General features: G+C 54.8%; 2 protein-coding genes across 2 annotated transcripts; one reads left to right on the forward strand and one right to left on the reverse strand.

Annotated features, from left to right (window-relative positions):
* Nucleotides 1–4,566: 4,566 nt before the first annotated feature.
* Nucleotides 4,567–7,335, forward strand: TM4SF19 (transmembrane 4 L six family member 19). Its single transcript, XM_059479730.1, has 4 exons — nt 4,567–4,743; nt 4,921–4,989; nt 6,308–6,492; nt 7,149–7,335. The coding sequence occupies exons 1-4, from the start codon at nt 4,567–4,569 to the stop codon at nt 7,333–7,335; spliced, it is 618 nt and encodes a 205-aa protein (XP_059335713.1).
* Nucleotides 7,336–10,045: 2,710 nt separating this feature from the next.
* On the reverse strand, nt 10,046–13,312 carry NEU4 (neuraminidase 4). Its single transcript, XM_059479535.1, has 4 exons — nt 13,112–13,312; nt 11,830–12,085; nt 10,575–11,061; nt 10,046–10,463 (listed from the first exon to the last, which is right to left on the reverse strand). The coding sequence occupies exons 1-4, from the start codon at nt 13,310–13,312 to the stop codon at nt 10,046–10,048; spliced, it is 1,362 nt and encodes a 453-aa protein (XP_059335518.1).
* Between the last annotated feature and the right edge of the window lie 485 nt (nt 13,313–13,797).

Below are 13,797 nucleotides of genomic sequence, written 5' to 3' on the forward strand. Positions count from 1 at the left end.
AGTTTATTCAATGATGGCAACTTCACATGGGAGGAGGGAGAGGATTAATTTGGAAGTTTTCAGCTCACTGTGCTGGGAGGGACCAAACTCAAGGAAACCTCTGATCTATATACACAACTGCTGCATTTTTTATAAATATATGTAAATGTCCTATTGTAATATTTGATCCTGGAAATAAAACAAACTGTTTTCAATAGCTTTCTTCAGCACTTGATTTTTTGGGTTTGGGGTTTATTTGTTGGTTTAGTTCTAATGGAAGTCTGTGCCTGTGTTATTTGTGGAGTTCCTGAGTTTTTCCTTAAAGATACTGGGCTAGAAGGATTAGAAACTTGATGACAGCACTGCCCAGGAAAGTTTCAGGCTGTTGTAGAGGATAGAAAATCTTGAAGTGAGACAAATTTACAGGACCTTGACAGGAAAAATAACTGTATGAAAACTAATATAAAGAGGCAGGGCTAGGATTTCCCATCCTTCCCAATGAAGGAGCAGAGGAAATGGGGGTTTCTATTCTGAACTGTGTCCTCCTGGTGGTGGCAAAGCAGAGCCTCTCATGGAGTTTGGGCTCCCTGGGACATTGCTGTTGTGGCCTGGCATGAAATGCTGAGGAGCAGGGGCCCTTCTGGACCAGGACTTGGCAGGTACAGTGGAGAAACAGAAATTAAGAAATCAGTTTTGGGTCATCCTCATGTTCCTGACTGTAGGTGGGTCTCCACTGTGGAGCTCAGCCCTTCCAGGGTCTTGTAGCTGGAAAACCCTGAACTCTTCACACAGCCTAGGAAAATATTTCCAGTTCCAATTGAGTCGGGAATCTTTTTACATCAGTCTGCAGGTCAAGGAACTGCAGGGATACATCAAACTCAAAATACCTCTTGGGTTTCATTTACTTATTTTTCCTTTCTGTAAACTTCCAACTTTTCAGTTAATCTGAACTGTAAATTTGGGTGACATTTCTAAGCCCTAAAAGGAATATTGTACAGCATTGTGTTGATGTTTCCTCAGTCAGTTTAGCCACAAACACCCTGCAGGGCTTTGTCTAAGGCTGTGTAGTGGCACAAACAGGTTTGCAGGTGCTAAGGAGGGGAATGGGAGAGCCAGAGGGCTGCTGAACATCTTCCATCCAGGAGCAAGGTGGAGGCAGCTTTGGCACAGAACTTTTCCCTCTCACCAGGTCAGGCTCACTTCAGTCTCTTTGGTTCTCCTTGAAGTCAAACCACTCTTGAGACCCAGCCTGCTGTGCAGATTCCCCAGCCCCAGAGGAGCCTGGGGAGGCAAAAGGCAAAGGAAGCAGGGAGGTGGAAGCTCCTCTTCAGCTGTAAGGAACCATCAGGAGCCCCTGGCCAAGCTGGAATTGTTAGGTGGGACCAGGCTGCACCAGGACTGGGTGACTTGGCAGCAAATTCCTTGCTGTGCTGACACTTTCCCCAGTTGCACTCTGGTGTGAGGAAGGCAAGCACCCAGCTCCTCACGTGCAGGGCTAAAATTACCCTTCCATGAGGATTATTCTTATAAGGAAAAGATCAGCAGTGCAGGGAAGAGTGTCAGCTGGATGCTTCACACTTCCTGGCGTGGGGTTTTCTGTGGGTGATGGAGCAGATCATGTGTGTGCTGAGAGCCTCACTCTGCTGTGACGTAGGAAAGGCACAGGATGAGGTTGCAAAACGTTTTCTTCCAGCAGAGTGAAAAACGGGTTCCCCTCTTTCAAAGTGAGAAAAAGAGAGGAAGGAAAACTTGGATTCTGCTTATTCTGCATGCCTGAATAAATGTCTGTCTTCAGTTTAGAGACTGATTTGTCTTATTTAAGGATCAAATAGCCGAAGATTAACTCAGGTGCTTGAGCCCAGTGCCAAGGAATGCCAAGGGATTCTCCTCTCCCCCATCCCTGCATGGGCCACTCAATTCAGTGTTGGGCTCCATGGTCCTGCTGGGTCCCTTCCCCCTCAGACTATTCTGAGATTCTGTGACTAAAATGGGAATTCCTCTCCTGGTGCCAACTCTGATTTTCCTTTCACAGGGACTGTCTGATAACCTGCTTCTCAGTTTATTTTTGCAAGAGGAATGGAATTGCCTGCTGTAACTCAGCCTCATCCATTCATCTTTTCCCAAGGGCTCCCAAAACTCTTCTTTGAGAAGGTTCTTCCTTCTCCCTGCACAGTCCATGAGCAATTCTTCTCTTTGCTTGTGCCACCTGCAACTCCGCTGCCAAAAAAAAAACCTGCAGCTCCTCCTCCTGCCAACAAAACTGCCCAATTTTTGCCATTTTTTGGTGCTGTTGTTTCCCTGACTCCTTTTGTCAGACACAGAGATCATTGATGTTCTCCTGATCCTGTTCCTCACCACTCTGTGGGAATTGGAGTTTCCCTGTTGCACGTTAACTGCCAGCCATGGCAGATAGGAAATGCTGATATCTGGTGATTTATAATAATGAAGATACCCAGAAATAACCTTCCTCTCTCAATTTTATCACCAAGGCATGAGACACATGGTGGTGGGGATGCACTCAGCACCTGAGGAAAAGCTGAGACACCTGTGAGGAGCAAAGGGTGGGAGGTAGGAGCCAGTAGACACAAGGGAATGTTTATTCTGTAGTTTTTATTGAATATTAGAGAGGAAAGCATTATCCCAACAGGGTGTTGCAGGAATAACAATGTTCAATATTCAACCAGGCAGTGGTTGAGGCAGTGGTAGAAGCCTTAAAATCTGAGGGTGTGCCTGTTTGGGTGAGCCCTGCAGGGTAAATTCTGAAATGGGGAAGAGCGAGGCAGAGGCTGGCTCATGCAGCCACTCATCCTTCCCTGGGATGGGGACATGGCCAGAGGGTCATGCCCTGGTGGGCGGCCCTTGGGGGCTGAGGTGTCATAAATAGCCACATAAATAGGGTGATGGGACAGGGCTCAGCAGGGCTGGGCACTGCTGCTCTGAGAGACATCACTCCAGGTAAGCTGGGAAGGGGGGAGAAGCTCCCTAGGCTCTGCTGGAATCTCTCTGTGCTTTTGGTGATGGGGCTGGGCTGGCAGAAGGACACAGGACCAACCTGCTGTCCAGATGGACACAGGAGCACCTGCACTTGGGGTTTGTCTGTGCTGGCTGAGAGCTGCGTGCTCAGGGGGTGTTTGGAAGGGACAGCATTCCCTGGGAGATTCCCAGGGGAAAGAGATTCCTGCCATCCCCAGGGAGAGGGCAGTGCTGGAGGGGAAGGAGAGTGCTTGGAGAGGTGGCAGAGAGATGAGCAGAAAGGTGAGAGCCCAGGCTGTGAGCTCAGAGGGGCTGGAGCTGCTCCAGAAGGTGGAGGGGAGGTGGGACTCAGCACAGGGCAGGAAACAACCACACACAACCCCTGGACTGCAGGCAGGGATTGAAGGGGGGCAAAGAGGCCCTGAATTCCCTGCAACCAAGGCAGGAGGATGGAAATCAAGAAAGGTGGGATTTTAGGACACGTGGAGCTGATGGTTCCCCTCAGGTGTCTCAGAGCCCTGTCCCTCATGCTCAGCCCTCCCCAGTGCCCTGCTGGGGCTGGTCCTGAGCAGATCCCCTGGACTGGTGTCCCCCAGCCCCTGGGGCAGTGCCAGAGCTGGATGTGCTGCCCTGGGCTCCTCCCTGGCCCTGGGGCCTGCAGGAGGGGCTGGGAGCTCTTCCACAGAGCCAACCACGGTGCCACAGATGCTGCTGCTTTGCAAAGCCAGAGCAAGAAACAGCCTGACCTGGGAACCTGTGCAAAATGGGCTGTAATCGAGCAGGAAAGGGGAAAATGCATGAGCCCAACTTCAAGCCAAGAGAACTCAGGGTAGAGAAGAGCTGGGAGCCAGGACAGCAGCAAACCATGCTGTATTCAGCAGTGCCAGAGTGACCAAAGGACATCCTGTACAGAAAGGGGCTTGTAAGTGCAGAGGAGAGGCAATTTTGGACAAGGTAGCACCTGGAGATGGGCAGGTGCTTTCTAGACAAACTCATAACTTAATAACTCATAACTTCCATGCCGGTGGAACTGGAGGATAATTAATAATGTTTTCTTAATTAAATTTAATCAGTTTCATACTCAGACCTCTGGCAGGGACAGGGATGGAATTGCTGTTGGATTAAATTGGAGACTGATGGGCTTTCACAAGTCCTGTACAAGGATTTTGTCTCTTTCCTGGCTCCCTCATGCTCATTGTAAACCCTGAAAGCCAAGCTGAGCTGTGCTGGGTGCTTGGCTCCGTGCAGTAACATTTCCATACAATCTCAGACTGGGTTTGGTTGGAGGGACCTTAAAGAAAAAAAACCAAAACATCTCTCCCTGCCAGGAGCTGGGACACATTTGGGAAGAGCCACACAGGTCTTGGGGTTTGGTGTAGGAACACTAGTGGCCATTTGGCAAAGAAATAATAGAATTTCCATTTGGAATTGCCCTCCCTCAGGTAGGGGCAGTGCCAGCAGGGAGGGCTGACACCCAAAGCACAACCCAGCAGCTCCCACGCACCCACAGCCGCGGGATGGGCTCGGGGTGGGGAACCCTCGGGGCGCTGCAGGGCCGAACGCAGCCCCTTCCTCTCCTCCTCCTCTTCCTCCCCGTGCCCTCACAGGACGGCCATGTGCGTGGGGAAGTGCAGCCGGATCGTGGGGCCGTGCCTGCTGGTGCTGGGCACGCTGTCCGTGCTGGCCAGCATCCTGCTGCTGTTCCCGGGCGGAGCATCCCGGTACCTGCTGCAGGGACACCTGGGCCGCCACGCCCGCGCTCTGCCGGGGCTCTGGGGCGGCGGCATCGCCGTGAGTACCGCGGGCACGGCGCCCTTCCCACGGGACGGCATGGAGAGGGGCAGGGGAATGGAGCGGGGCACGGGCATGGAGCGGGGCCGGGGCATGGAGCGGGGCAGGCGGCTCCCCTTGGTCCCCCAGCTCCGGTTCTGTCCCCTTGGCCCCCCAGCTCCGGTTCTGTCCCCGCAGGTGCTGCTGGCAGCGATCCAGGTCACGGCGCTGGGCTGGCAGCGCCCCGGCTGCTCCGGCCGCCACAGCGTAAGCCAAGGGAGCCGGGATGGACCAGCGCGGATGGGGCCGGGAACGAGCGGGGATGGGGCGGGAGGCAGCTCCTCCACTGTGGGACAGGGCAGCGACCCTCCTGTGCCATGGGACAGAGCAGGGATCCTCCTCTCCCCCGACCCCACCAAGACAGGGCGGGGATCCTCCCCTTCCATGGCCCCACCTGGGCCAGAGATCCTCCTCTGCCATGGCCCCAGGGCGGGACAAGGCGGGGATCCTCCTGTGCCATGGAACCGCAGTGGGACAGGGTAGGGATCCTCCTGCGCCGTGATCCTGCCGTGGGACAAGCAGGGATCCTCCTCTGGCCCCACCTGGGACAGGGCAGGGATCCCCCTCTCCCCCGGCTCCCGGCGGGTTGTGTCGGATCCCCCTCTCCTGTGCTGGGCACAGACCCTTTCTCAGGTGCCAGGTGGGATGCGGAGCGCCCCTGTCCCGCATGGCCCTGAGACAGGGAGCTGCTCTCCAGTGGCCCCATGGCAGGGTGCCATGGCAGGGTGTCCCCTCCCCAGGGCACAGGGCCCCAGGGAGTACCGGGATGGGCTCTGCAGGTCGCTGCCACCCAAGCGGTGCCTCCATCCCCAGGCACAGCTGGGCAGGGCCGTTCCCCCCTCCCAGACAAGCTGAGCTGGTTTGTGCCCCCTGACCGTGTGTCCCCCCTGACCGTGTGTGTCCCCTGACCGTGTGTGTCCCCCCTGACCGTGTGTGTCCCCTGACCGTGTGTGTCCCCCCTGACCGTGTGTGTCCCCCCTGACCGTGTGTGTCCCCTGACCGTGTGTGTCCCCCCTGACCGTGTGTGTCCCCTGACCGTGTGTGTCCCCCCTGACCGTGTGTGTCCCCTGACCGTGTGTGTCCCCTGACCGTGTGTGTCCCCCCTGACCGTGTGTGTCCCCTGACCGTGTGTGTCCCCTGACCGTGTGTGTCCCCCCTGACCGTGTGTGTCCCCCCTGACCGTGTGTGTCCCCTGACCGTGTGTGTCCCCCCTGACCGTGTGTGTCCCCCCTGACCGTGTGTGTCCCTCCTGACCGTGTGTGTCCCCCCTGACCGTGTGTGTCCCCTGACCGTGTGTGTCCCCCCTGACAGTGTGTCCCCCCTGACCGTGTGTGTCCCCCCTGACCGTGTGTCCCCGCTGACCGTGTGTGTCCCCGCTGACCGTGTGTGTCCCCCCTGACCGTGTGTGTCCCTCCTGACCGTGTGTGTCCCCCCTGACCGTGTGTGTCCCCTGACCGTGTGTGTCCCCCCTGACCGTGTGTGTCCCCTGACCGTGTGTGTCCCCTGACCGTGTGTGTCCCCGCAGGCTCTGCTGTCCGTGCTGCTCTCCAAGCTGGCGCTGCTGGGCTCCGCCGCCTGCTTCGTGCTCTGCGGGGTGGGGCTGAGCACGGGCCCGCTCTGCCTGCACAACAGCACCGCGCTGGGGCCCGGGCACGCCGCCCTCTGGGGATACCCATTCCTGGACCCCATCGACCTGGGGGCTGGCGCCAGGTGAGGGCTGAGCCGCCGCTGCCTCGTTAATTCATTGCTAATTAAGTGGGTTGATGGAGGGCGTGGGATATGCAGGACCCTGGTAGCTCGAGGAATCCTCACCTTCCATGGGTTTCTGCGTGCTGCTTTCCATCTTCATCATCCTCCCAACTCCCAGCTGAAGTAATTGTACTATCAAGTGACAGAATAGAACTTAAATAAGAAGTTGCAGCACTGTTTGCTAGCTTATTATGAAGTGGAATCATCCCTTTGCATTCACTGTTTGAACCCCACTGCTCCCGTTTCTTTACTTCAGACTCTTACCAACATTTCATCACATCTGAACCCATGGGTAATGTTTTATTCCAATGATTTTGCACTGGAATATCTTGACACTAGCTTCCATGAGTTTTCTTCCAGTGGTCAGATCAATTCTCAGAGAGATGGCAGAATTAGTCATTGTATAGGTTTCTTTCCCTCCTGTCAAAATAATTCTGTTCTCTTTTTAGATTCACACACATGAGTACATGTGATTCTTCTAACTATTCTTTTTTTTACCTGCTCCTTGCTTTTTTTGCTTCTAAGCTTTTATTCTGCTTATCCTCCGGATGAAGGGTGGGATGTCTGGGGGATGTTTTGTGGATCCTAGAGAACCTTGTCCCCTTGCTGCCACCCAGGGCTGAGAATTACCTGTACAACCGGAGCTCCTGGAGCACCTGCCTGGAGCCTGAGGGCATCGTGGCCTGGCACGTGGCGCTCTTCTCGCTCCTGCTGCTCCTCAGCGCTGCCGAGATGCTGCTGGCGCTGCTCCAGATCCTCAACGGGCTCCTGGGCTGCCTCTGTGGCTCCTGTGACGGCAAGTAGGGCCCTGCCAGGAGGAGGTGCCACCCCGGGTGTCCCTGGCTGCTGGCACAGAGGGCGCAGCAGGAGCGGTGACACCAGCCCGGTGTGAGAGAGACAGAGCCCCCAGGGGATGGATGGACACCCCGGCGCTGGAGCAGCTGGTGGGGATGAGGAGCCAAGGGCTGCTCCTGTGCACATCCCCTGGCCTAGGCTGTGTCCCCTCCCTTGGGGCTGGTGGCCTTTGGGGTTGGGACTGGCCTGGTAAGGGATGGAGGGGAGGACCTGGCTGCCAGCAGCTGCCTCGGCCACTCCTTGTGATTCTGAAAGGAGAAGAACTGAAGGCAGAGAACCTCGAGATACTGAAAGGAGGCAGAGGACATTTCCTGACATAATTTGGAGCATTAGAGAGCAGGCACTCCTTATCCCAGGGCTGGACACACGCAGGATATCTCCTCTGACCAAATATGTGCTGTGGAGCCTCACAGCAGGGTTTGTTCCACCATGGTCAGACAGGTTCATTACAAGGGGCTTCCTAGAGAACACTTTGCCCAGAACCAGTTTCCATGCCTCCATCCCTTCCTGGAAGGGATTTTTGATCCTAGAGATTTGTCTGCAGGGGTGTCTGCTGGTTCTTAGTGCCCCAATGCCGTGACCTTGCCTTGAACCTCTCTCAGGGCACTGCTGTTTCTTGTTACATAACTTTGCCACAAAAGTCACCATGTTCCAAAATGTTAATTTTTGAATCCAGAGGAGTTATTTATGCTGCTATAAAACTATAAATATAGCTTAATTATTTGAGGTTGACATCCTCACTAAAAGACAAATAAATCTGTAGTGTCACATCAGTGAACACCCAGCATTACATATTAGCACCCAAAAAGACAGTCAGATCTGAAAGTTCCATCAGAAGACTTGGCCATTTGTTGTAGCTTTGAGTTTTCCAAGAAAACCAACACCCTGAAAATAAATCTCCATTCAACACACACCATGTGCACTAAGCTCCCAAAACAACACAGCAACAACAGTGGTCAAGGGATTTGTCCTGATAGAGAAGAAACAAGTTTACATGAAATGTTTTAGGGATTGTCAGCAACCATCAGGTGTAAATCAATCACCTTGACAGCTCATCTGTCTCATTACCTGTTTCTCCAGTGGTTCCAGATGTGTTTAGCATCCTGTGTGTGTGACTTTTACACCCTTTTGTCTCACTTCCAGTTAGTCTTTAAGTTCTATTTTGCAACTTCCAGGGAACTGAAAATTTCTATTCTACACGTTGTCTGTCACTTGCCAGCCTCCACCCACCCTGGTGGAAAATGAGGCATGGTGGTGTCACAGACTGAAGAACTGGACACTCCTGTTAATCAGTTTTGTTAATCAGTGCATATTTAGGGCAGTTTTGTTAATCAGTGCGTGTTTAGGGCAGCTGAGCTGGTGTTTGTCCCCTGCACAGGGCAGGTGAAGGAGCCTGAGGAGCTGAGCTGGGCACTCGGATGGAGCTGTGCTGGGGGAGGCAGAGCAGGAATTGAGGTGTAACCCCCAAATTTCACCACACACAAGCGTCAGGAGCAGCTGCTGCTCGTTCCCCAGGGCAGGACCCCACTCCTGTGCTCAACACCTCCCCAAACCTTACAGCACCCAGCGTGGGCCTGATGGGCTGACAAGGGTCAGAGGAGAGCCCTGATGGCCCTGGCACATTAAAAACCCAAATCCCAGGGCAGACAAAACAGCAACTGGGCCACTGGGGTGGCTGAACCCCAGCTGGCACCTGAGAACCACCCAGCCACCCACCTCCATGCCGTGGGAGGGGAGAGAATGAGAGGGGTAAATGTGAGACATCTCCCGGGTTGCCATAAAAACACTTTAATAATTGAAATAATAATAATAAATTGTAATGAAAAGGAAAATAACAAAGAAAAATCACTAAAACCCCAGACAGACAGAAATGCAATACAAATATTTCTTTATCATCAGCCCAAATATAAAACCCAACCCCATCCCAGCTACAATGAAGGAACAGAACTTTACCCCAACCCAAACCCCTGGCTGCCTCCCCCTGCACTGCTGCTGCTGCCCCCCAGTCTTTGTTTCCAGAGGTGCCTCTTGCTTGGAGAGGAGCCTGAGGCTGGGCTGGGTGTCACAGACACATTTTATGAAAAATCCTTTCCTTAGGATTCTTTCTCCTGAGAAGCTGAGAGGCCTCAGAATTGAAATGTAAACAATGGTTATCTGCTGCTGTGAAACGCAACAAGTGCAGCTTTGATTGGTCCATGTTGGTTGTTTTTAATTAATGGCCAACCACAGTCAGCTGGCTCGGACTCTCTGGTCAGTCACAAGATTTTATTATCATTCCATTCCTTTCTATCCCTTGCAAGCCTTCTGATGAAATCCTTTCTTCTATTCTTTTAGTATAGCTTTAATATGTCATTTTCTTTTAATACAATATATATATATATATATATATATAATGAAATAATAAATCAGCCTTCTGAAACATCGCTCAACATTCTCATCTCTTCCCTCGTCCTGAGACCCCTGTGAACGCCACCAGAGCTGGGGGCAAAAGCCTCCCCACCCAAAATAGAATTTAAAAAACAGCAATAAAAGTGAGACAAACCCCATTGAGGGGACAGTGACACACCTCCGTGTGCTGTGGCCGCGCTGGACGGCGGCAGGACCCAGCCAAGGGTTGATGCTCCAGGGTGGTGATGGTGGGAGCTGCCCTGGGCGGGCTCTAGGAGATGAAGCAGCTCCTCCTCCTCTTCCTCTTCCCCCGCGGGCGAGCAGCGGCTGTCAGGGGGATGTTCTGGAGCACGTCGTGCAGCGTGAACATGCTGAAGGAGATCTGCTCGTAGGGACTCCTCACGCCGTTCTCGTAGAGGCAGGCGAAGGCGGTGGCGGTGCCGCCGGCCGGGGGCGCGTCCCGCTGCGGCAGCTGCAGGCACGCCAGGTCCGAGTAGGCGCTCGGGCCCTCGTAGATGACCCAGGGCTCCGTCCAGCTCTCGGCGTCCCTGGGGAAGGTGCTCAGGTGGACGCCCATGTTCACCCGCGACATGGGGCTGGTGGGGTGCGAGTACAGGATCCACGTCGGCGCTTGGAAGAAGGGAGTGGGGCTGGGGCTGGCTGCGGAGTTCCCCCGCACCGAGGTGACACTGTGGGCATCACCGTGCTGCCCTGGGGTGGCACAGTGCTCATGGGGCTCACGGTGGCTGCCGGCGGGCAGCTCAGCATCTCCTGCCTGTTGCGTGGGTGGGCGCCCGCACCCACGGAGCGCCCCGGGGCGCAGCCGGCACCCCGAGCCCCGGGAGGGCACCCCGGTGTCCCGGGAGGCAGCGGGGACATACACGAGCGGTGCGGGGAAGCCGATGACGCTGCCGTGACAGCCGTGGGGCGGCTCCACGAGCCGCTGCACCAGCTGCCCCCCGTGGAACACGGCCCCGTCATCCGTGCTCAGCGCCTGCACCCTGAAGCCCAGCGGGCTGCGGGCGTTGCAGTAGAGCACGTTGGACCCGTCCTCCTCATCCACCGACACCAGCTGGCACTCGCCCGACTGCAGGTTGGGGATGAACTCGCCGAAGCGCCAGGCGCGGCCGTGGTCGTCGCTGTAGAAGGCGAAGGAGTGCGGGGTGGTCTTGCAGAGCTGCCCGAAGCACTGCTTGCAGTCGATGTGGTAGCTGTAGGCGGGCACCAGCAGCCGGCCCGAGCGCAGCTGGATGCCGTGCCCGGGGCCCAGCGCGAACGTCGCCCAGTCTGGGGAGAGGAGGGGGCATGGGGCGAAGGTGGGGTGGGGTAAAGAGCGACCGCCGCGGTGCCCCGCCATGCCCAGCGAGGGAGGGTCCCCGGGGCTTCCTCTCAAGTGGTGGAGTGGGAGGGCAACAGAGCCCAGTGCTGCCTAGCTGTCCCCACACCTGCCTCTCCATCTTCTCCCCACTCCCAGTAACAGATATGGACACTCCCTCCATCCCTTCTCCAACCCCCTCTGCTTGAGTTCCTCCTCCACCTATTTGGAAGCTTGTGGGATTCCCATGTCAAAGTCACCCCCAGCAATGTCACTGGTGGCTCCAGGAGAGCAAAAGCCAGGGCCAGCCCCGTGCTGGCTGCTGTCCCCTTGTCACAGACATCTTTTATGAAAAATCCTCTCCTTAGGATTTTTCCTCCTGAGAAGCTGGGAGGCCTCAGGAACAAAATGTAAACAATGGTTATCTGCTGCTGTGGAATGCAACAGGTGCATCTGTGATTGGGCTCATGTGGTTGTTGCTAATTAATGGCCAATCACAGTCAGCTGGCTCAGACTCTCTGTCCAAGCCACAAGCCTTTGTTACCATTCCTTCTTTTTCTATTCTTAGCTAGCCTTGTGATGAAATCCTTTCTTCTATTCTTTTAGTATAGTTTTAATATAATATATATCATAAAATAATAAATCAAGCCTTCTGAAACATGGAGTTCAGACCCTCATCTCTTCCCTCATCCTCAGACCCCTGTGAACACCGTCACATCCCCTCTCCCCCAGCTGGGTACCTTTGATGGTGGCCCCGATGACCTGCTGTGTCAGGTCTGTGGCCGTGCTCCAGCTCAGGCCCTGGTCAGCGCTGGTGACACAGCACAGGCGGGTGACGTTCTGGCCGGTGACAATCTGGTAGGCTTCGGGCGTCCTGCCCAGCACCGTGATGAAGAAGAGGAAGAGGGTGCCCGTGAACTCGTCGTAGAGCGGGCAGGGGTTCATGGAGCGGTGGTGCTGCAGCGTGGCCGTCTCCAGCACACGCATGTCTTCCCACTGCCCACGGAGCAGGAGGAGGAGGAGAGCACACACAGGGGTAAGGACCATCACAGACCATCCCTGTGGCTGCCCCATCCCTGAAGTGTTCCCAGCTGGGTTGGATTGTCGGAACCCAGGAAATTCCTTGGACTGCCCTGGAGGACTCGAGACCCTGACAGGGGGCTCAGAGACCTTGGCACAGAGCCCAAGACACCCGTGACTTTGATTTTGACCCATGGAGCAAATGACCACCTTTATATGAAGAATTACAAGTCAAGAGAGCTTAAGTCGAATAATAGTTAGTTTGTCATAATAGTTAGTTTGTCACAGGATGAAAAATAGATTTTTGAGATTTTTAGAATGAGGGCTTGGAGTGCCAAGATGGAGGAATTTGGGCATACCCTGTCCTTCTTCCTTCTTCTTCCTAGCCTCCATGTTCCAGGTGGTGCTGGCACTTTTAGATTGGTTTAAGGTAGAAACTCACTGTCTAACATAGGTGATAGGTATTGGGAAGTTATGGTAAATAATGTACATGTAGTTTTTAGTATAAAAAGATAACACCGCCTCTGAGATGGGCACTGTGCCTCAACCCGACCTGCCAGACATACCTCAGTGGGTCAGAGGAAGAACGCTATAGATAAGAAATAACAAACAACCTTGAGAACGAGAACAGAAGAATCCTGACTCCTTACAATTGCCAGGCTGGGAAAAAGAGACCTGTACATATCTCAGAGTCACTGTGACCAGCAGAGATTCTGAGACTGGATGGGCCTTGCAGCAACCTGGGATAATGAAGGTGTTCCTGCCCATGGCAGGGCCTGGAGTGAGATGGCCTTTGAGATCCCTTCCAACCAAAACCAACCCGTGGCCCTGTGATTCCACCCAGCCACGCTCTCCTCCCCGTGCGGCTGTGGCACACCATGCCATGGGGACATCCCCAGAGCCATCCTCCCTCCCTGTGTGGCTCTCTCCAGAGCCCGCTGTGGCACACCATGCCATGGGGACATCCCCGTTGTGTCCCCAGGCTGGCACACCGTGTCCCACCTCCACGAAGGTGCCGTAGATGGAGCCGCGGCGCAGCACCAGCAGGTTGGCGTGGGCATCGTCGGCGCTGAGGCGCTCCTCGGCGAAGGCCAGCAGCTTGGCACCGCAGGGCAGGTAGAGCAGGGCGGGCACTCGGTACGTGACACCGCTGGACTCCCTCTCGAACAGCACGGTGCGCGCCGGGAAGTGCCGGGAGCCCATGGCAGCGGCTGCAGCACAGGGATGTGGGGGGATGATGGATGAAGGCGGGGGGAGAGGCTGATGATTTTTAAAAATTTTCTAAGCTTTCTAATATTAACATTCTTGTAGCGGACTTTCTCACACACTTTCTGTAAGTAACTCGTTGTTTTGCATTCTTTTATGGAGGAGGAGAAAGTTGATAGACTGGTGGTTTGTCCAGTGTCATTGGAGAGGCGGCACTGTCACCCTCCTATCCACTGTCACTCTTGGAAAGCTGTAAATGTTGGAGTCAGAATATATAAACTTCCCTTTTCCTTCACCCTGAGAGCAGCAGTGTGTGCTTGTGTTCTTTCGTGTCCCATAGCGACTGCTGGGCATGGCCAGGGGTGTGGGGCTGTCCTAGGAAGGGTTTGGGGTTTATTTGGTGGGCTGGGGTGGGGGCAGCCCCCCGGAGCAGGGATGGGGTGGAGAGGGGCTGAGTGTGCGCTGGCGAGTCACCACAGCTC

This window comes from Ammospiza nelsoni, chromosome 10 (genome assembly GCF_027579445.1).
Source record: "Ammospiza nelsoni isolate bAmmNel1 chromosome 10, bAmmNel1.pri, whole genome shotgun sequence".
In the NCBI taxonomy this organism is placed as follows: Eukaryota; Metazoa; Chordata; class Aves; order Passeriformes; family Passerellidae; genus Ammospiza; species Ammospiza nelsoni.

Coding starts and splice junctions, on each gene's coding strand:
- TM4SF19 (XM_059479730.1), top strand. CDS start 4,567: ATGTGCGTGGGGAAGTGCAGCCGGATCGTGGGGCCGTGCCTGCTGGTG. Junction 4,744..4,920: donor TCTGGGGCGGCGGCATCGCC/GTGAGTACCGCG, acceptor CTGTCCCCGCAG/GTGCTGCTGGCAGCGATCCA. Junction 4,990..6,307: donor GCTGCTCCGGCCGCCACAGC/GTAAGCCAAGGG, acceptor GTGTCCCCGCAG/GCTCTGCTGTCCGTGCTGCT.
- NEU4 (XM_059479535.1), bottom strand. CDS start 13,312: ATGGGCTCCCGGCACTTCCCGGCGCGCACCGTGCTGTTCGAGAGGGAG. Junction 11,062..11,829: donor CATCGGGGCCACCATCAAAG/GTACCCAGCTGG, acceptor TCCTCTCCCCAG/ACTGGGCGACGTTCGCGCTG. Junction 10,464..10,574: donor CGCCCCGGGGCGCTCCGTGG/GTGCGGGCGCCC, acceptor TGATGCCCACAG/TGTCACCTCGGTGCGGGGGA.